Source organism: Trifolium pratense, linkage group LG6 (assembly GCF_020283565.1).
Source record: "Trifolium pratense cultivar HEN17-A07 linkage group LG6, ARS_RC_1.1, whole genome shotgun sequence".
In the NCBI taxonomy this organism is placed as follows: domain Eukaryota; kingdom Viridiplantae; phylum Streptophyta; class Magnoliopsida; order Fabales; family Fabaceae; genus Trifolium; species Trifolium pratense.
The window spans coordinates 22,307,186-22,328,081 of record NC_060064.1 but is presented as its reverse complement, the minus strand read 5'-3'; the positions used below and the strand labels follow the sequence as shown (position 1 = coordinate 22,328,081).

At 34.9% G+C, this 20,896-nt stretch overlaps 3 protein-coding genes across 3 annotated transcripts; all 3 read left to right on the top strand.

Moving 5' to 3' along the window:
* The first annotated feature begins 1,505 nt into the window (after positions 1-1,505).
* On the top strand, positions 1,506-12,243 carry LOC123892794 (brefeldin A-inhibited guanine nucleotide-exchange protein 2-like). The gene is made up of 11 exons (XM_045942662.1): positions 1,506-3,048; positions 5,221-5,538; positions 5,740-6,085; positions 6,180-6,602; positions 6,690-6,982; positions 7,338-7,611; positions 7,970-8,475; positions 8,995-9,316; positions 9,446-9,824; positions 10,304-10,980; positions 11,346-12,243. Exons 1-11 carry the CDS (start codon positions 1,835-1,837, stop codon positions 11,955-11,957), a joined length of 5,364 nt encoding a protein of 1,787 aa, XP_045798618.1. The 5' UTR covers positions 1,506-1,834; the 3' UTR covers positions 11,958-12,243.
* Positions 12,244-12,702: 459 nt separating this feature from the next.
* LOC123892793 (neo-calmodulin-like) lies at positions 12,703-13,899 on the top strand. The gene has a single exon (XM_045942661.1). It carries the CDS (start codon positions 13,150-13,152, stop codon positions 13,738-13,740), a length of 591 nt encoding a protein of 196 aa, XP_045798617.1. The 5' UTR covers positions 12,703-13,149; the 3' UTR covers positions 13,741-13,899.
* Positions 13,900-15,429: 1,530 nt separating this feature from the next.
* Positions 15,430-20,574, top strand: LOC123892792. The gene is made up of 8 exons (XM_045942660.1): positions 15,430-15,672; positions 15,742-15,811; positions 15,953-16,043; positions 16,202-16,263; positions 17,219-17,475; positions 17,616-17,655; positions 17,753-17,884; positions 20,032-20,574. Exons 1-8 carry the CDS (start codon positions 15,619-15,621, stop codon positions 20,220-20,222), a joined length of 897 nt encoding a protein of 298 aa, XP_045798616.1. The 5' UTR covers positions 15,430-15,618; the 3' UTR covers positions 20,223-20,574.
* The last annotated feature ends 322 nt before the right edge of the window (positions 20,575-20,896 follow it).

The following is a 20,896-nucleotide window of genomic DNA, read 5'->3' as shown; positions in this document are numbered from 1 at the left end:
TTTCATTTAGCCATATCATCCACTTACATCAATTTAATGTGGGGTACTAATTGTAATTATTATTATTATTATTATTATTATTATTATTATTATTATTATTATTATTATTATGGGTTATTGAAAACATGCAGAATGCAGAAATCGCTACAACACACTTTTCTATATATAGACAAACTTCAATATCTGATTAGAAAACAAATTTTTACCTCACTTCTTCTAGTAGTCCCTGCAAAAGCGCAGAAACCTTGATCAATCCACAACGTTTAGGGTTTAGGGTACGAATGAAGAAATAAGACAAAATTTCTAATATATTTATAGGGTTCAGTTAGAATGATTAAAAAAAATTGAATTTGGTTGATTTTGGGTTTGTTTGTTATAGATCTTTTTAAAATCTATATCTATATGTATAAATTCCAGATAGTTCTCAAACTACTTATCTCAACCCTAATCCACGTTAGCCACTCACATCCAATTATATCACTCAATCTTGTCACATCATTTCCTTATATTACTAGAACATCAATCCGTGCGGTGCACCGGTCTGATTAAATAATTATTCCTAAGGATGTATTATTGTAAATATAAATCTAAAATACATTTAAATTTAAAATCTTCAAAATTAGGCATATTATTTTTAACAATTAAAAATTTTGGCATTTAGGGCTGGTTTGAAATAGCTTATTTTTTAGATTATACAAAACAACTTATGCAAATAAATAAGTTTTTATTATGTTAATTTATAAGTTCCAACTAACATAAATTATATTTTTATAAGCTAATTTTTCATAAACTAACTTGACAAATTTATAATAATACATGAAAAATTTATTTATTTGTATAAGTTATTTTACGTAAACTCAAAAATAAATATTTCAAACGAGCTTTTATTTATTTTGGCATATATAATATTAATATACCCCTAAAAATTTATTTTGGGGCCCTAATTTATAGAGGCCTAGAGTCGTTGCCCTATTCGCCCTTCCTCAAATACGGTCCTAACCAAGATATGCAATAAAAAAGAATCTCACCAAAATATGGTTAAGGAAAAATTACAAGACACACAAATTTGACTTTCACTCCGTCGTGTTTGTGACTAGTGCCCAGATCTACGGACTTGGATTAGCTGTAGTTGTGAAACAACACAGTTTCACACTGTTTTGTGTTGTAACCCTTGAATCTATTATTAAATGGTATAGATTGTAAGTGTCAGTCATATGATATAAACTAATCTAATGGCTGATAATGAAAACAGTGTGCTTTTTACAGCACCAAATCCATTTCCAAGATCTACGGACATCTAAATGTGATATGAATTGTGTGCAACAGGAGATGTGTGAGTGTGAAGTCTATTGCATAATTTGCATTCGAATATTTTTCTTTATTAAAATTAAACGGTCCAAATTTTCAGCTTAAATTTTATATTTAAAATAATTAATTTGATTTTTATTAAATTAGTAAGGATAAATTAATTTTAATATATTAATAATAGAAATAATAGATAATGCATTCAAAATTCATAACTGCCACCATTTACGAACACTTATGTTTCACTTCACAACAAAGAAAGTAAAGGGTATTTCAGTCAATACGCTTTCAAACTTCAGTTGCGAAAACGCGATCATCACAAAAGCAATAATCCACTCTCAAACACGCTTCGATCAGATCCCGAAATTAACTCGTTCTCTAACCGAGTCAACTCGTCGCCATTAACGAACCACTATCGAACTCCACCAACTGGTTCCTGCAGCTCATGGTAGTGAGATCCTAGTTCGAGGAAGTACCATCATCATTCTCAAGTGTCCTTACTGACTCGAGACTCGTCTTCAACTCGGGAATGGCTTCTTCGGAAGCCGATTCCCGTCTCAGCCGTGTCATCGTCCCTGCGCTCGAGAAAATCCTTAAGAACGCTTCGTGGAGAAAGCATGCTAAGCTCGCTCATGAGTGTAAATCCGTCATTGAAACCCTCACTTCACCGCAGAAGCTTCAATCGCCGACTTCTGAAGCCGGTGCTTCCGACGCCGGTGAGCCTGAGGTTTCAGTACCTGGACCGCTTCATGACGGAGGCTCCGTTGAGTATTCTTTGGCAGAGTCCGAATCGATCTTATCTCCTCTCATCAACGCTGCTGGCTCTGGCGTATTGAAGATCGCTGATCCCGCCGTTGATGCTATCCAGAAACTCATTGCCCTTGGATATCTCCGTGGTGAGGCTGATGCATCTGGAGAATGTCCTGAATCGAAGTTTCTGGCGAGTTTGATTGACTCGGTGTGCAAGTGTCATGACCTAGGTGACGATGCCATGGAACTTTTGGTGCTGAAGACGCTCTTGTCTGCGGTAACTTCAATTTCGCTTAGAATTCACGGTGATTGTTTGCTTTTAATTGTGAGGACTTGTTACGATATCTATCTCGGTAGTAAGAATGTAGTGAATCAAACTACTGCTAAGGCGTCGTTGATTCAGATGTTGGTGATTGTGTTTAGAAGAATGGAGGCAGATTCGTCCACTGTTCCGATTCAGCCTATTGTCGTGGCTGAATTGATGGATCCAACTGAAAAATCTGATGTTGATAGCTCCATGACAGTGTTTGTGCAGGGTTTTATAACCAAAATAATGCAGGATATAGATGGGGTTTGGAACCCCTCAGGGACGCCGAGTAAGGTTGCGGCCATGGCTCATGATGGTGCGTTTCAGACCACTGCGACGGTGGAGACAACCAACCCGGCAGATTTGTTAGATTCAACTGACAAGGACATGTTGGATGCCAAGTATTGGGAGATCAGTATGTATAAGACAGCTTTGGAGGGGAGGAAAGGGGAGCTGGTCGATGGAGAGGTGGTGGAGGAGAGGGATGATGATTTGGAGATTCAGATTGGGAATAAGCTGAGGAGGGATGCTTTTTTGGTGTTCAGGGCACTTTGTAAATTGTCCATGAAGACACCCCCTAAGGAGGCATCTGCTGATCCACAGTTGATGAAGGGGAAGATTGTGGCTTTGGAGTTGTTGAAAATTTTGTTGGAGAATGCTGGAGCTGTCTTCAGAACTAGTGAAAGGTAGACTTTACTAATTTCTTTTTTTTCTCATTGTTCTCATTTTGCTGTATTTTTATTAGGATGGATTCGGTTCAAACTTTAAAAGAGTTAGCATCTTATATTAGTTAGGGTAGTTGAGATATGTCTTGGGTTAATTGTGAAAACTTCCGAGATGGCAAGACTAATGAAACAAAAGAAACAGTTAGATATATGAAAACTTCAGTCACACTTAAAATATAACTCAGTAGTAAATTTAAAAAGCTAACGAGGAAGCGGCATATAACATTATGTAAGACATTAACCTTGATTTACTTGTTGTGTGACTTAAAATTTAAAAGCAAGTTTAATATATGACTGCTCTTGTGTATATAAGGAAACAGAACATACTTATTAATAAATACATAATACATAATTGCCACTGATATGTGGCAGCCAAGGCTGACTGGCCTTTCCATGCAAAGAAAAGTGAAAATCTTAAAGAGCACTGGAGAGTAATTGTAGAAGAGTAGAGGCAGTTGTTAATAACAAGGCGGTTTTGTAAGGGTCGAGTTAGTCCCAACCCAAATTCTAAGAGCGCTGTATACTTATACTTAGAAGATTGTGTGTGCTTTTACAGATGCAACATGCGATGGAACTGGAATCTTGTTGCTTTGTGTCATGTTGATAATTGTGGCACTGACATCACTTGTGTAGTAGATGTATTAGAGTTGATTTTTTTTTTCTTTTCCAAATGAGTAGATGCAGTAGAGTTACGGACCAAATTATCCAAACATGTGCAAGAAATTTTAGTTGTAAGTTGTAACTTGTAATAGATGTTTTGGTGTTTCTTCAACTATTTAATGATTAGTACTGTACTAAATTTTGTTTTCCAATCCTATTTGATCATAAGTATAGATTGTAGGCATTAACTTGGCTATGAAAGTTAGGTAAACCTCTAGCAAGGTTTTTCTATTTCAAGACAAAAGAAAAAATTCAATCTTGCATTTTATCAACATTGTTATTAAGATCAGACATTGACTAGGTATATGGCCAAAACACTCCCTATAATGACTTTGTTAAACCTCTTCCTTTGAGCTAGGTTTGTGGTTGAGATAGGCCTAGTCAGTTCTTAATTCAAATGTGGATCTGAATTTATCCAACACCTGATGTTGACCCACCTCACCTGCCACTATCCAATCATATAAAACCTATCTGGTCCAAATTTCTAGTCTTAGGCATGAGGGGGATGTGTTAAAATCCCAAATTGGCTAGATAGATGGCCAAAGTACTGTAGCGATTCTGCCAATCCTCTTCCCTGTCCATTCTTAATTCTAATAAGAGTGAATTACTTTTTAGTTGTGACATATGCTAGTTCAAACCCACCCTTTGTAGTTATAACTTATAATAATTGGTGATTCATTAGGACTTAGCAGAGTAATGCTTAGCAGAGTAATGCTTTGTTTGGATGACAAAAGAACATGAAAAGAAAGGAAGAGGAAAGAATGAAAATGAATAGAAAGTGGGTGAAAAGTGGGATATATATATAATAAATGACATAAATATCCCTACATATAAAATGAGATATTAATGTAAAAAAATATTAATATTTATATTAGTATATGTATATATTTATATAATATTTTAAAATAGAGTATTACTACATTATATATATAACAAGTTTACAAAAAAACAATATTTCAAACAAATAAAAGTTGCTAAGTGCAAAAAGGGAAAGACCCAGCAAAATTTGCCAATGAGCTTTCTTGCCACCTTTACAAGGAAAGCATCTTTCTGGGTCCCACATGCTCATGTTTCCTTCCTCCCAGTTCTCTTCTACTTCCAAACAATGGAAGTTCCATGGAAATAGTGCTTTCCCTTCTCCAAGTTTCTTTCATCTTACTTTCACCTAAGATAAACAATATGTAACTGATCAAATCATGTAAACATGCTGTCTGTGAATTGCATTGATTATTACTGTTGTGCTTAAATACTTTTATGTTTGTAATGGATAGATTATATGTTATTATCATGTATTGATTATTATGTTGTGCTTAAATTCTTTTATTATTTTCCCTTTTAATGTCGTTATGGTATCTTTCTTATTTTTTACATTTTCTGCTTTTTAGGCACTACATGACACCTTTGCTTTTATTTTATTGTGTTACTTTTCTGGATGAACATGAACACTAATGTTTGTATTGACCGGTAAAACAGGTTTTTGGGTGCCATCAAGCAGTACTTATGCCTATCATTGTTGAAGAACAGTGCTTCAACTCTTATGATCGTATTTCAGCTATCATGCTCCATCTTCATCAGTCTTGTATCAAGATTTAGAGCTGGATTGAAAGCAGAAATTGGAGTATTTTTCCCCATGATTGTTCTCAGGGTTCTAGAAAATGTTGCTCAACCCAATTTTCAGCAAAAGATGATAGTGCTTCGTTTTCTAGAGAAACTTTGTCTTGATTCACAGATATTGGTGGACATTTTTATAAACTATGACTGTGATGTCAATTCATCAAACATATTTGAGAGGTGTGCTGAGGTTTATTTAATCTGTTCTGCTTTATGGATAATTTGTGCTATTCTACATTTATATATGGATTTCTAATTTATTAGCATTTTCTGTCTTTGAGTTGGTTTTACACTATTCATCTCAGTGTGGGTGTTGTCTTGACTGTCATTGGATTGTTTAATAAACTATACTTACATTTTAATATTTAATCATTATGTTAGGATGGTCAACGGACTTCTGAAAACTGCCCAAGGTGTCCCTCCTGGTGTAACAACCACGGTTTTGCCACCTCAAGAGGCAACTCTTAAACTGGAAGCCATGAAATGCTTGGTTGCTGTTTTAAAATCAATGGGAGACTGGATGAACAAACAAATGCGCATTCCCGATCCTCTTTCAGGCAAAAAAATTGAAGCGGTTGATAACGGCCATGAAGCTGGAGATTTTCCCCTGGCAAATGGGAATGGAGAAGACCCAGTTGAAGGATCAGATACTCATTCTGAACTCTCCAATGAGGCGTCTGATGTTTCTACTATTGAGCAACGCCGGGCTTATAAACTAGAACTTCAGGTAAGCAAATGCATAAGTTTTCGAGTAGCAAGCAGATCTCTTCTACTGCTTCAACCGTTCATCATCTATGAAGCTAATGCAAAGTTTATGGCAGGAAGGTATATCTCTTTTTAATAGAAAGCCAAAGAAGGGAATTGAGTTTCTCATTAGTGCAAACAAAGTGGGTAACTCACCGGAGGAGATATCTGCTTTTCTTAAAGATGCATCTGGGTTGAACAAGACTTTGATTGGTGATTATCTTGGAGAAAGGGAAGAATTATCCTTGAAAGTAATGCATGCCTATGTGGATTCTTTTGACTTTCAAGGGATGGAGTTTGACGAGGCAATCAGGATGTTTCTTCAAGGCTTTAGACTGCCTGGTGAGGCACAGAAGATAGATCGAATCATGGAAAAGTTTGCTGAACGTTATTGCAAATGTAATCAAAAAGTCTTTTCTAGTGCCGATACAGCATATGTCCTTGCTTATTCTGTGATATTGTTGAATACTGATGCTCACAATCCTATGGTGAAGAATAAGGTGTGCTCATTTAATTCTAGAAATTGATGCACACATGATTATGATAGATGTGATGATTTATTTTCTTTTGGTTACTGAACTTTGCAGATGTCTGCTGATGATTTCATAAAAAACAACCGTGGCATAGATGATGGAAAAGATCTACCAGAGGAATACTTGAGGTCATTGTATGAGAGAATATCTAGAAATGAGATCAAAATGAAAGATGTTGATCTGGAACACCAACAAATACAGGCAGTGAATCCTAACAAACTATTAGGCTTGGATAGCATATTGAATATTGTGATCCGTAAGCGTGGGGAAGACAGTCATATGGGGACCAGTGATGATCTAATCCGCCGTATGCAAGAAGAATTCAGAGAAAAAGCTCGCAAAACTGAGTATGTTCTCCGGTATTTTCTGATTATAATATTTTATTTTAATTTTATCCTCGGTTCATAAATTAACCTTATTCTATTTTTGACACAAAGAACCTTCTGTTGCTACCTTTCATTTACCTTCAGGCTGTTTATGGGTCCTACCACTTTACTAGTACTTTCTGTTTCTTTTCACGGTTAATGTCAGTTGGACATGCAGTCTATCAATCAAAAGCATCCACATTGGTTTTCTTTTTATGTTTTTTTTTTTTGTAACTTCAATGCAACAACTGAGGAATATATTCTATGAGAAAAATGTTCCTCTCTTTCATACAGTATACATATACATATAATATTTTTTTTTGCTTAAAATTTGTAGGTCTGTCTACTATGCAGCAACTGATGTAGTAATCCTTAGATTCATGATCGAGGTCTGTTGGGCACCGATGTTAGCTGCTTTTAGTGTTCCTCTTGATCAAAGTGATGATGAAATTGTAACAGCTCTGTGTCTTGAAGGCTTCCGCTATGCTATTCATGTTACATCTGTAATGTCAATGAAGACACATCGAGATGCTTATGTGACTTCATTAGCAAAGTTTACTTCCCTGCATTCTCCTGCTGATATTAAGCAGAAAAATGTAGACGCAATCAAGGTTGGTAAATTATAATTCTTCCTTGCAACTTGTGACATCAAAAACCTAAAGTTGCCATTTAAGTCCTTTTCTTCCAAGTGCTTTGCTCACTACATAGTCATAGATAACAATAAAAAGTGGCCATCCTTTCTGTTAAATTTCGATCAAAACATGGCATTGCCAAATCAGTGGACATGTTTTTGTGAAAGCTTTCTGCCTTCGCTGAAAGTCAATCTGGGAAGGAATTATTTAAAGACACATTATACTTAATTGTCATGCATACTTAGGAATATGATGCATTATACGTTATCTGAAAGCCAATGTTAAACTCTCGTGGTTGTGGATTTGACTTTGGATATTCCTTCTGAATTGTTGATAGGCGATAGTTACTATTGCTGATGAGGATGGGAATTACTTACAAGAAGCTTGGGAGCATATTTTGACCTGTGTTTCCCGATTTGAGCATTTACATCTTCTTGGAGAGGGTGCTCCACCAGATGCCACATTCTTTGCTTTTCCTCAGAATGATTCTGAAAAAGTAAAGCAAACTAAATCGGCTATTCTTCCGGTTTTGAAGAAGAAAGGGCCTGGGAGGATGCAGTATGCAGCTGCCACGTTGATGCGGGGTTCATATGATAGTGCTGGAATTGGCAGTAATGCTGCTGGAGCTATCACATCAGAACAAGTGAACAGTCTAGTTTCTAATTTGAATATGTTGGAACAAGTTGGAAGCTCGGAAATGAGTCGCATATTCACCCGGAGTCAAAAGTTGAATAGTGAGGCCATACTAGACTTCGTTAAGGCTTTATGCAAGGTCTCCATGGAGGAACTGAGATCTCCATCTGATCCACGGGTTTTCAGCCTTACCAAGATAGTGGAGATTGCGTATGTGCTATCTTTCTTACTACTTAATGCATGCTACTTCCTTGCTCTCTCTGAACTTTATTATCTCTTTCTGTAGCTTTAGGTGTTGATGGGTTGGGGAATATGATACATATATACAAAAAAATTGAATATAATTTATTGATACTTGATCTTTTGGGCAGTTACTTTGTCACTCTGTCTGCTTGTTATCATTTAACTCATTTTCAAATCCCCAACTCTAGCAAAATCCTTTGTAGCTTGGAAAAATTGGTCATTTTATTGTCCAATTCTTGTAAATAACATGGGGTTGCATGTGACAAGACCAATGTTTGGATAATAATTTGTAAGGTTTTTAAACTTACAGGTTCCTCCAAAGATGAATTTGAGTAGGTGTGTGCAATCCATCTGAGAGAAAAGTCAGGACAGAGCATTAGACTTTATCTGCTTATGATTTCGTGTTTCATGATTGGTGAATGACTTGATGTTTATTTACTGCTATCTATGTTATATCGTTCCGTTTTGACAATCATTCTGTAACAGGCACTATAATATGAACCGTATCCGGCTTGTGTGGTCAAGCATCTGGCATGTTCTTTCAGATTTCTTTGTAACCATTGGTTGCTCAGGAAATCTTTCAATTGCAATTTTTGCTATGGATTCCTTGCGTCAGTTGTCAATGAAATTTCTTGAGCGGGAAGAGTTGGCTAACTATAATTTCCAAAATGAATTTATGAAGCCTTTCGTGATTGTTATGAGAAAGAGTAGTGCTGTTGAAATTAGAGAACTTATTATCAGATGTGTCTCTCAAATGGTTTTATCTCGTGTCAACAATGTCAAATCAGGATGGAAGAGCATGTTTATGGTACGGCTTCTCAATTTCTGTTTTCTGTAGAGAGCTCCTGTTCTCATAGATGATGTTTTTGTTGAGTTTATCTTGTGAAGAAAATATTTATGTTTTTCTTTTGCCCATTACGCGTGGACTTGATTTCAGGTATTTACAACAGCAGCATATGATGACCACAAAAACATTGTACTCTTGGCTTTTGAAATTATCGAGAAGATTATACGAGATTACTTTCCATACATCACTGAGACTGAAACCACCACCTTTACAGATTGTGTCAATTGTCTAATTGCATTCACCAATAGTAGATTTAACAAAGAGATTAGCCTAAATGCTATCACTTTTCTTCGATTTTGTGCAACAAAACTAGCTGAAGGAGACCTTGGCTCTTCGAGGAATAAAGGCAAGGAAACTTTTGGAAAGATTTCCACACCTTCACCTCGAACTGGAAAAGAGGGGAGACAAGATAATGGAGAGGTGACAGACAAAGATGATCATCTCTATTTCTGGTTTCCTTTATTGGCTGGTAAGGACATTGTTTAAGTTTGTCTATCTATGAATTAGAGCAAAAATAGTTAACCTATGTTTCATAACTTGCTCAAAAGATTAGTACTTATTGGCAAAAAGTTGGACCGGAGATCAAACTGGCAAGACCGGATTATGGTTTAAGTGGTTCGACCGGTTCAACCACGATTGAACCAGATAACTAATAGATAAATAAAAAGTATTACAAAAGTAAAAAACAAAAAGTAAAACAACATAAAAACTGGTTGAACTACAGTTTTACCAATTTAGCCCCGGTTCAATTCGGTTTAATTAGACTGGTTTAAATGAGATTGAGCCAATAGGCAAATTGTCTAGTTCCTGGGTCAACTAGTTGAATGATCTGGTTCAGTCCTGTTTTTGAAACATTGCTTATTTCTATCCAGTATCTGCCACCCCTGTTTCTAGTTGTAAGAAGCTTGGCTGGTTTCGTCTATGCTTATTAATATCTCTTTCGTGCAGGTTTGTCTGAGCTTAGCTTTGACCCGAGGCCGGAGATAAGGCAGAGTGCTTTGCAAATCCTATTTGAAACCTTACGCAACCATGGCCACCTCTTTTCACTGCCTTTATGGGAAAGAGTATTTGAATCAGTCCTATTCCCAATTTTTGATTATGTTCGCCATGCTATTGATCCTTCAGGGAGTAGCTCCCAGGTCAGTGAAGTAGAAACTGATGGTGAGCTTGACCAAGATGCGTGGCTCTACGAAACATGCACATTAGCCCTCCAATTGGTGGTAGATCTTTTTATCAACTTCTATAACACTGTTAACCCACTTTTAAAAAAGGTGCTGATGCTCCTTGTAAGCTTTATAAAGCGCCCTCATCAAAGCCTGGCTGGAATTGGCATTGCGGCATTTGTTCGTTTGATGAGTAATGCTGGGGAGCTGTTTTCTGATGAGAAGTGGTTAGAAGTGGTTTTGTCACTAAAGGATGCAGCAAATGCAACACTCCCTAACTTTTCGTTCCTTGATGGTGGAGACTTTGTGACTGGAAATGAACATGCTTCAAAAGCTGAAGATGACACAGATCCTGCTGAGTCTAGCTCGCATGATAATTTAGAAAGCCCAAGGACGGACCGTCTTTATGCTTATTTATCTGATGCAAAATGTCGAGCAGCTGTTCAGCTTTTATTGATTCAGGTTGATTTTTTCGCTCTGTTCATCCATACATACATTATGAAGATGCCATATAAAAAGAATATACCAGAAAAAGTCTAATATAAATATAAAGGAAGTTATAACAAATGCTTTGCTTAAAATATCTTATTTGTATTCTCATGGAAATTTGATTGCAAATATAGTTTTTATATCACTATTTTAGTTATAGTCTTACTCTTAGGAATGTGCATTAACAGGGATCAAACATATATTTTCCATTCAGTATCTTTTTTTTCATATATAATGTGCGCTGACAACAACAGTTATGTGTGCCATAGAATTAGAAATAGAATCCAGATGTGTTTATTTTTCTAAAAAAATTAACATTAACTCACTGAAATTGACAGGCGGTAACGGAGGTCTATAACATATACCGCACTCAACTTTCTGCAAAAGCCATGCTAGTCCTCTTTGATGCTTTGCATAATGTGGCATCACATGCTCACAAGATTAACAGCAATACTATTTTACGCTCCAAGTTACAAGAGTTTGGGTCTATGACCCAAATGCAAGACCCTCCACTGTTACGCCTTGAGAATGAATCCTACCAAATATGCATCACATTTTTACAGAACCTTGTGGTTGACAAACCACCTAGCTATGAGGAGGCTGAGGTTGAGACAAATCTAGTTCGGCTATGTCAGGAGGTCTTGGGATTTTATATTGAAGTAGCAGGCTCTGGACAAGTATCTGAATCTTCTCATGGTAGGCCCCAACATTGGTTAATTCCTCTAGGCTCTGGGAAGCGAAGAGAGTTAGCTGCACGTGCACCACTTATTGTAACCACTCTTCAGACTATTAGCAGTTTGGGAGAAATTTCTTTTGAGAAGAATCTGGTGAATTTTTTCCCTCTTCTATCAAGCTTGATAAGTTGTGAACATGGATCAACTGAAGTCCAGGTAGCTCTCAGTGACATGCTTAGTTTATCTGTTGGTCCTCTTTTGCTGCGGTCATGTTGATCGCTTTGGTAAGATTCGCCCTGCTTTTTGAGATGCGGGATATTTTTGTCTAGATCATTTTGTTCATATTTTCTTCATCTCCCTCACCCTTGTTTTCTTGACAGAAATAGACTTTCATAGTGTACCCAAAATTAGTAGCGATTTTATGTTTAGATATACCTTCCAAGTTCTGCATTTTAGAAGCCTAGCTTTTCTAATCAGAATTGATATGTATTACCAAGAGGTTAAATGTTGTATGCTTAATTTTTTCCCCCCTCCATTTTAAAAAATAATGAGTTTCCTATCACCTGTAATTCGCGGTTTAGTTTGTTAAGTTTGATAATTTTCTTGTTATATGTTGTTTGTGATTAATTTTCTGGCTCTGGTGGAAAGCACAATTTCTATTGCTGAAGTTGTTATTTTCTTGAGAATTTTGAGATTGTTACTAATGATTATTAAGACAAATACTATACTTAGGGTGCACTTGAATGGTGCTTTTGTTTAATTAATTTCACCACGACAAACCTATTTATGTTACACTTCAATTTGATGGGCAAATATGATTGATTGGTGGACAATCTGGACTCTCGGCTTACTATTTAGTTAGATTGATAGTTTGAATACTCTTGGTGGTTTACAAATGCAACGGTGATTTTTATTGATGTTATCCAATTAAACTACTTTTGCTCAAATTTCAATTCAGTGGTGGTTCAAATATAAATCACTTCTGGAAGCAGTTCTCCAATAAGCCGTCTATTTTTATCAAAACATCCAAATACATTAATCCAGTTGCAGTCCTGGGGAACTGAATTAAATACTATCATGTAGAAAACAATTAAACAAATTAAATAGTTGTCTAAGGTGAAATTAGCCGGCATTTTAATTAGTGTGATTCTTATGACTTTTCAACAACACACCAAACAAGACCTAATCAAACTAAAAAGAGAACAAGTCTAAAACTTTTCCATTTTTCTAGTACATGTGTTTTTGTGAACAGAAATTTCAGGATCCTCTATAAAGCGTATAGAAATATTTCAGGCTGTATAAAAGAAAGGGTGAAATAGTTGGAGTTAGAGTTGCACCAGTTGAAGGCTTCATAAACCTACACATGTCACCCTCAAACTGATATATTTTCTCCATCATCAGGATTTAAACTCTGATTTTTAAATTTCTTCAACTCTTCTTAACCATTAGTTTAAACCAGCTAATAATTATGTTAGGACTTTTCAGAACTTCCTTCACCTTTCTTAACAAAAAGGCCAAATTATTCTTCAACAAGCCAAAAAGCATAGACATTATTAGAGAACCTAACACAAGTTCCTCTTCTTTTGTTGATATGGAAATGTCTAATCAGTTCAAACAAGTTTTCAAGCTAATTGACACTAATGGTGATGGCAAGATATCAACCAGTGAGCTCAGTGAGCTGCTTTCATGTTTGGGATACAAAGATAGTATAGCTGCTAAAGAAGCTGAAGGTATGGTAAATGTGTTGGACTCAAATGGAGATGGGTTTGTAGACTTGGAAGAATTCATGGTTGTTATGGATGACAAAGAAGGCAAGTTTGGTTGTGCTAGTGACATGGAGCAAGATGAGTATCTCAAGGATGCTTTTCTTGTCTTTGACACAGATAAGAATGGTCTAATTTCAGCTAAGGAACTTAAGAGAGTTTTGATAAATTTAGGATTTGATCATTGTAGTATGGGAGAGTGCAAGCTTATGATCAAAAGGGTTGATAAGAATGGAGATGGATTTGTGGATTATGAAGAATTTCAAGCCATGATGAAATCAGGATTAGCCAACTAATTAAAGCTTGTTTGAAAAAATCAAAATAGGATAGGAACTAGGATAGTGTAGTATTTTTGCATTTTTTTTTCCTTCCTTTTATTGCCTATCTTTTTTGTGCTCACTCATGATGGGCATTGTACATATTGAATCGTCTACAATTATAAGATACTAGTACTAAATTATCTTTATTTATACGAGCTTCTTTGAATTTTCAACTACATTAATTATTTTTTTTGCAAACAAACCTTAATTAACTTACAAAGATTAAGCATTCATGAAGCCAATATACTTCATTTATACTTATAATAGTGAAAATATAAGTATCTACAGAAGAGTCGGGTGCTGGACAATATGTTCATACTTCACAAACTGCTTAGTAGAATTTATTCAGAAGGAACCTAACAAAACAAAACAACAATTGATAGAAAGCATTCAGATGAAAATGAGACAAATGAGTTGTGATCAAACACCTCGTCTTTTCTGCACGGAAGATAATGCAAACTTAAATATGTTTGCTCTTGACTTACAAAACTAGTTTGAAATTTTAGTGATTAGGGGCGTTAGTGTTTTTGCTGTTGTTAGTGTGTATTTTTCTTGGCTTTTCCCTTGCTCTCTGCCTTGTTTTCCTTTGTGTTTGTGGTATCTTGTATATGCTACCCCTTTGCTCTTCTTGGGCACATGTGGACTTTATATTAAAATTTCTGCTGCCCCTTCATTGAGACTGTGATTTCATTAAATGTGTAATTTCACTAAAGGTTCTTCTTCATTAGAGAAAATGCAAGACTTAATTTATTAATGCAACAACCGAATCAAGAAAAGTCTAGATTAGAGATGTAAAAATGTCGATATTGCTAGTGTCGGACGCCATTACCGTGGTTCGAACCCCGACTTTTCACTTTGAGTGTGTGAGTTTCCGATGACTTGTCATTTCGTTTATTTAAAAAAAAAAAGCAAAATTACACTACAAGTCCTTTATCTTATTTTTTGGTAACATTTTGGTCCTTTATCTTTTTTGTTAACAATTTGGTCCTTTATCTTTTTTTTTTTGTAACACTTTGGTCCTTATCTTATTTATTTATAAAAAATAAAGGATCAAAGTGTTACAAATAAAAAAAGATAAAGGATCAAACTGTTACAAAAAAGGGGACTAAAGTGTTACAGATAAAAAAAATAAAGGACTAAAGTGTTACAAATAAAAGATAAAGGACCAAAATGTTACAGAAAAAAGATAAAGGACCAAAGTATTACAAAAAAAATAAGATAAAGGACATGTAGTGTAATTTTGCCAAAAAAAAAAAGATGTACCAGTAATTTTCCTTTGGAATTTACTTCCTTTTATTTTTGGTAAATTTTTGAATTTAGTTTTCTTATTTTGTCTTTTTGGTAAGATCTTGTTTGACAAAAATGTATTATTCATTTACATTGTTTTGACCGTATTTTTTAAATAATATATAAATGTAAATATTAACATATAAGATATTGTTCAATTTGTTTTGATGAGTATTTTCAAAATATTAAATTTTTATAATTTTTACTAATAGACAAAAAAAATATTAACAATCAAAATTGTGCATTAATGTACGTGCAGTGATTAAACATGGTTTATAATTAGGAACAGAGGTTGTATGAATTAATACTATATATAAATAAATAAAAAATAGAAGTAGGAATAATTATAGATTCAAATTCAAATACGCACTACAACATCAATATTCCTGCAATATTTAACAAACCATAAAAAAGAAAAAGAAATATATTTTCCATTGTACAAAACGTGATAAACACAAAAACCCCGCGAGCCACAAATCAAATCGAAATTCTTTCAAATTTTGAAATAAAGCTCCTTCCCTCTCTCCCTTCGTAATTGAGAAATTCTGGAAACCCTAATTCCCAAAAATGGAGTTGCCGGCTCTCTACCAAAAACTCTACTCTAAATACGCAACATTAAAGGTATTTCCCTTTCGTTCTTCTTCGATTTCAACTACTTGTTACTCACTTACCTATTTATTATTGTTTCAGACTAACAAACTCTCCCAATTCGAAGAGGTTAATAAGGAACAAGAACACAAATTCCTCGAATTCGTCTCCGGTAATCTACATTCTTCACAACTTTTCATGCTTCTGTTGTTTTTTGTTTTTTTTTTCTTCATTATTTTACCAAATTTAAGCACTAATGGTTACCCAGGAAGTGTGATTGTGCTTGTTTGTTTGAATTAATTTTGCGTTGCAGCTGCCGAAGAGTTGATAGATCACTTGAGGAGTGAAAATGACAAGCTTCTTGGAAAAATCAATGATTTGGGAAATGAATTGACTTCTGTTAGGTATGTAGTATTCTGCAGTCTACCCTTTATTTTTTTATTTTAGGTTTTTGCTGGAAATTTTTAATTTTTTTAGGTTTATTTGTGCTGTTAGATGCGCCGTGTGTGTGGGGGGGGGCGGGGGAATTTCGAAGACTTAAATTTGTTTTTTTGTCATCCAGGCTTGCCAAAGACAATCAGCTTGTTGAACATCAAAGGCTTTTAATGGAGAAAACCAAGAAAAGTGAGAGACACTATCATTTTTATGGTTCTTCAAAATACCTGCTAAATATTGTTTGTGTGACTTGGAAATTGTACTTCTTACAAGATCTTAGTTTATTGTCATGATGATCACCGGATGTCTTCCAACATGTTTCTTAATAATCCAAAGTTTATTATCATGATGATCGCAGTTTTGTTTATTTATTTAATTTTTATGTTTTAGTGATTAGGGATGTTAGGCCAAAATCCCAACTTTTGAGATGGTATTAGAGCTCATTCTATATGTTGTGGGATTACCTGTTATCGAGCAATCTGTAAATGACCAATCCTTCAAACTTTATGCTCTAAATGTCTAATCTTGAGTGTGAAGCGGTGCGGTAGAAATCCCACATTGACCTGTTATATGGCCAAAATAGTAATTATAAATTTGCGAGCAATCCCCATCCCAAAGTTAGCTTTTGATGTTGAGTTAATATACTGCCATGGGCAGTTATTTACCTTGGATGCTATAAGAATGGGCTGGCTACTCACTTGGTAGAGAAAACCTTATTTTTCTATTCAATGAGATATTCATGTTTCTTTGAAGTGACTAAGTGATTTACTTATTCATCCCAGAAAACAGAGATTTAATAGATTGTTATCTTTCAGGCGTTTCCTGACTTGGATGACAATCTAATGTAACTATGGTTTTTTAGTTTGTTGAGTCTGAAATTGTTTTATTTTTAGTTACTTCTCATATTTTTGTTTAACTCCTTATCAAAGTAGTAAGTCAAGGTTCTCCCCATTATGATTGGCATAGCTGCCTAGTTGATCCTTATCATCAGAACTTTTGTGGAAATCTTTATTCTATGTCAGAATTTGATCATGTTTAATTGTGTTATGATTTGTGAATGTAGGTTTGCAGTGTCCTTCCTTGTCCTTAAATTTAGTCCATTTATACATTTTTTATTGATGATTTGGATGTGAACTTTTGGCAGATGAAGCCCTTTTTGAAGAAGTTGAGAAGTTGCATAAGCTTCTTAAGGAAGGAACTTCTGGTGATTTAAATAACCACAGTAAGGTCATGAACAATACCTCCAATAACTCATCTGTAAGAATGACAAGAAAACGTATGAGGCAGGAACAGGATGCACTGGACAAAGAAGCGGAGCTTATACCATGTGAAAATTATGAAGGTAATTCTGTGGAGAGAGAGTCAACACAAAGCTTTCTCAAGGAGAATGCTTCAAATAAGGTGAGCAATTAGAACCTTTAAAACTGAATAAAAATGCATATGTTCATTTATATGAATTATAAGTATGTATGCACATTTCATTTAATTCTTTTGGTGAAAAAATTAAGCACCTTAATCTGCTGGTATTTTGTTGTGAAAAGCCATTGGAGTGCTCTACGTCTAAGGCTAATGATCAATCAGGTTGGTGTGAGTAAATGGTATTCATGCGTCTTTATACATGAATTGTTTCATTGGGGTTTTAGCAATATTTTTATATATCCTTCATTGTGTTTTACAGGTCTTGATTTACAAGAAAGTGGTCGTAATAACTGGCTTGTTCATGCTCTTTTTGAGTATACATTGGATATGAAATTATCGACTGACAATCAAACTGGACGATTATGTCTTTTTGCAATGCATCAATCAAGTGGTAATTCATACTTTTGGCTTGTAAATTTGTGACCAATATCTTTTTCTTAGTATTTCTTAACCTTATTACACATGTTTCTGAGTTAACAATTATTGAGAATATTGCTTTTCTATATTGTTTTAATTTGGTTATGTTGGGAGAATTCTTAAAGATTAGCTATATGTACTTGTTCTAGTTGACCCAGTATTACTTTGTTAATAAATGGAGTTTTTACAAAATGTTTCTATCAAGTTTTGCTTCAATTGAACATTATCCTGGTCAACGGTGCAATTGGATGTCAGTGCACCATATCTTTTTGTACTGTAATGCATATAAATGTAACTATATGAATTTAGACGCTCTAGCAAGGTTACATTAATGGGTAATGGGTTGTTTAAAATTTAAAAAATTCGGAAATGAGGGTATATACTGTGTTTAGAAGACTCAATACTTTAATGAGCTTGATTGCTGCTAGCTTAAGAGTGATTACTATCAAAAATCAAGCTGTGACATTTGTTGAATGATACCTGTTCCCTAACTTTTAATTGCAAAGTTTTGGTCAAATCAATTTTAAGTGCTTGAAATATGGTTCAATCTAGTCTCAAAGTTGTAAAATGTTTTCTTTAAGTAAGGGTTTGAGGGATATTGTGGGTGATATATTGATGCAAGAGAAGTTTCAAGGGTTGCAATGGCTAGCAATAACCAGGTTATATGATTGGACTTTATTTGAAAACATTTAAAATTGACAGGACCAAAACTCTGCAATTGAAAATGGAAAGACAGACACCATGATATGTCAACTGTAATAATTTGGTCATGCATGACTGGTGTGACGTGTGAGAACACATGGTGGTGCCACAAGTTTTCTTACAACTATAAGACTGTTCTAGAATCAACAGACTACATTTCTTTTTAAGGCAGTCTTCATATGCATTAGCCACTGTCATGTTGATGTATGCTCTTTGTAGATTATATGGATTCTTTCTACTAGAGATTAAAGAGGATAAATAAGTTATGAGCTAAAGATTTGGAGACAAGTTTGAGAGCATGTGATTTTTCATTTAATAAGAGTAGAAAGGACTGTATGTATTGTAAGTTTAGTAGGAAGTATACTAATTCTTGCATAGACCATTCCATATAGATCTTGTGGTTTATAAGTATATCAGATCCATCATACAAATTAATGTGGGATGGATGAAATCAGTGAGTGCTTTCACTGCTTTGGATGTTATAGAAAAGTAGCAGTCATATTTAAGGGAAATTTTATTGCGGGACTACAAGACCTGCAATGTTGTATTAGATTGAATGTTGAGTTGTAGAGGGTCAACAGAAAAGAAAGACCAATATTGAAAAGATGAGAAAGCTACAAGCATGAGTCAACGCACAGGACAATATATGATTAGGAATGAAATGCGTTAGAGCATGAGTTGGGTTAAAACCTATTTTGGTAAGTTGGAGTATCCTTTTAGGTGGTATGAGCATGTGCGGAGAAGACTTTTTGAAGCCGCAATGGGAAAATAAATCGGACGGAGGGTAAACTGGTATAGGTAAAAGGAGACAAGTACTACAGGCCAAACCATTAACAAAGGGCTTAGATTTAAATGTTTTCCCTTTAGATATGGTTTTCAATGGCGACCTTCTGGTGTTTGGATGGTTCGGTCTATGTAGCCAACTCCAGCCATTGAGAAATGGAATTTTGTTTTTTTTTTTTGATAAAAAATTGTTTTTTTTCATTATTGGTAGAAATGCAATTGCAAAATCATTATGCCTCTGCGCTAATGATTGCAGCCAGTAGTGTTGAACCTTCAAACAAACCTTATCAAGGATACATTTCTCCTCCTCTTTTTGTCTGCATATATCTTCATTCTTCCTGACACATCTATCAAATTTCTCTTATCCCATCTTCTTATTTTCCCATTTATTTATGTTCGTTTTAGATGTCAATTGTGTGTTTTAGATGCTTTGATTATGTAAAATGCATCAGCCTGTGAATCAGTTTTCTTTAAACTTTGAAAAGTTTGTTCTGTTTATTTTCAGTTCAGTGAGAAAGTCTTGTTTTACTTGGGAGGACCTTCACTGCTACCTTTTTTTATTAAAGTTTAAAATAAAGTTCTAGCTGTTCAGCATTTTATTTAATTGCTTGGTTAAAATGTTTCTCTTATTGACAGGCTACTCCTTCAGTATATCATGGATTAGTAAAGCCCCTGGAGAGGAAGCAGAACTGCTATACCATGTTCAATCTCTAGGCACACTTGAAAGGTTAGCACCAGAATGGATGAGGGAGGATATCATGTTCAGCCCAACCATGTGCCCCATATTCTTCGAAAGGGTATCGCGTGTTGTAAATCTGAAACACTGAAGATGCTTTACGTCCAAATTATTGGGGACAGATTGGGAGGCGCAAGTAAAAATACAAGAAGCATTCATGGACTGCACCTAATCAACAAGAAAACTATTCCATTTTATTATTAATTTCGTACTATTTTTAGGCTCAATTTTTTTATGCCACTGTGTTCTCCTAGCCTTACTTAACGTTGTCAATTAGTGCTTCAAGTCATGTTATAGTGGCTAGTGATATTTATTTCCTAGTTTGTGGTTGCTTTCTAGGTAGATGCACTTATCAATGCTATTGGTAAATACATGGTAGAAAGTTACTTCTACCTTTTAAGCTTAGCCTATAAATATTAATATTAGACTTCACTTTTAATCAATCAAAAAAAGAGTTGTATGCAAATTGCATTTTGCAGAGCTTGATACCTTTTGTATCTTGTTGAAGACCACTGCTCAGATCTTATCAAAGGTATTCAAACCTTGGTGGTGGTTCTACATTTCTCCTAGCTCATTGTGAAATACACGGGTTCTTGAAATCGCAGGATGCAAAGGGAACAATTCCTTCTTGAACCTTAATTTAGTTATCTCCCAATTCTCCCAAATTTGAAATATGATATATTCCTATCGACACTGATGAACCCTCAAATCACACTTTTCTCCCAGATCAACTAGTGAGACCTGTTGTTCTTCTGGAGGTGCAAA

Excerpts from the sequence above, each read along its gene's own strand:
- LOC123892794 (XM_045942662.1), top strand. The coding sequence starts at position 1,835 with ATGGCTTCTTCGGAAGCCGATTCCCGTCTCAGCCGTGTCATCGTCCCT. Across the intron at positions 6,603-6,689 it reads ATCCTATGGTGAAGAATAAG|ATGTCTGCTGATGATTTCAT; the intron begins GTGTGCTCATTT and ends TGAACTTTGCAG. Across the intron at positions 7,612-7,969 it reads AAAATGTAGACGCAATCAAG|GCGATAGTTACTATTGCTGA; the intron begins GTTGGTAAATTA and ends AATTGTTGATAG.
- LOC123892793 (XM_045942661.1), top strand. The coding sequence starts at position 13,150 with ATGTTAGGACTTTTCAGAACTTCCTTCACCTTTCTTAACAAAAAGGCC.
- LOC123892792 (XM_045942660.1), top strand. The coding sequence starts at position 15,619 with ATGGAGTTGCCGGCTCTCTACCAAAAACTCTACTCTAAATACGCAACA. Across the intron at positions 15,673-15,741 it reads CTAAATACGCAACATTAAAG|ACTAACAAACTCTCCCAATT; the intron begins GTATTTCCCTTT and ends TTATTGTTTCAG. Across the intron at positions 17,656-17,752 it reads TAAGGCTAATGATCAATCAG|GTCTTGATTTACAAGAAAGT; the intron begins GTTGGTGTGAGT and ends TGTGTTTTACAG.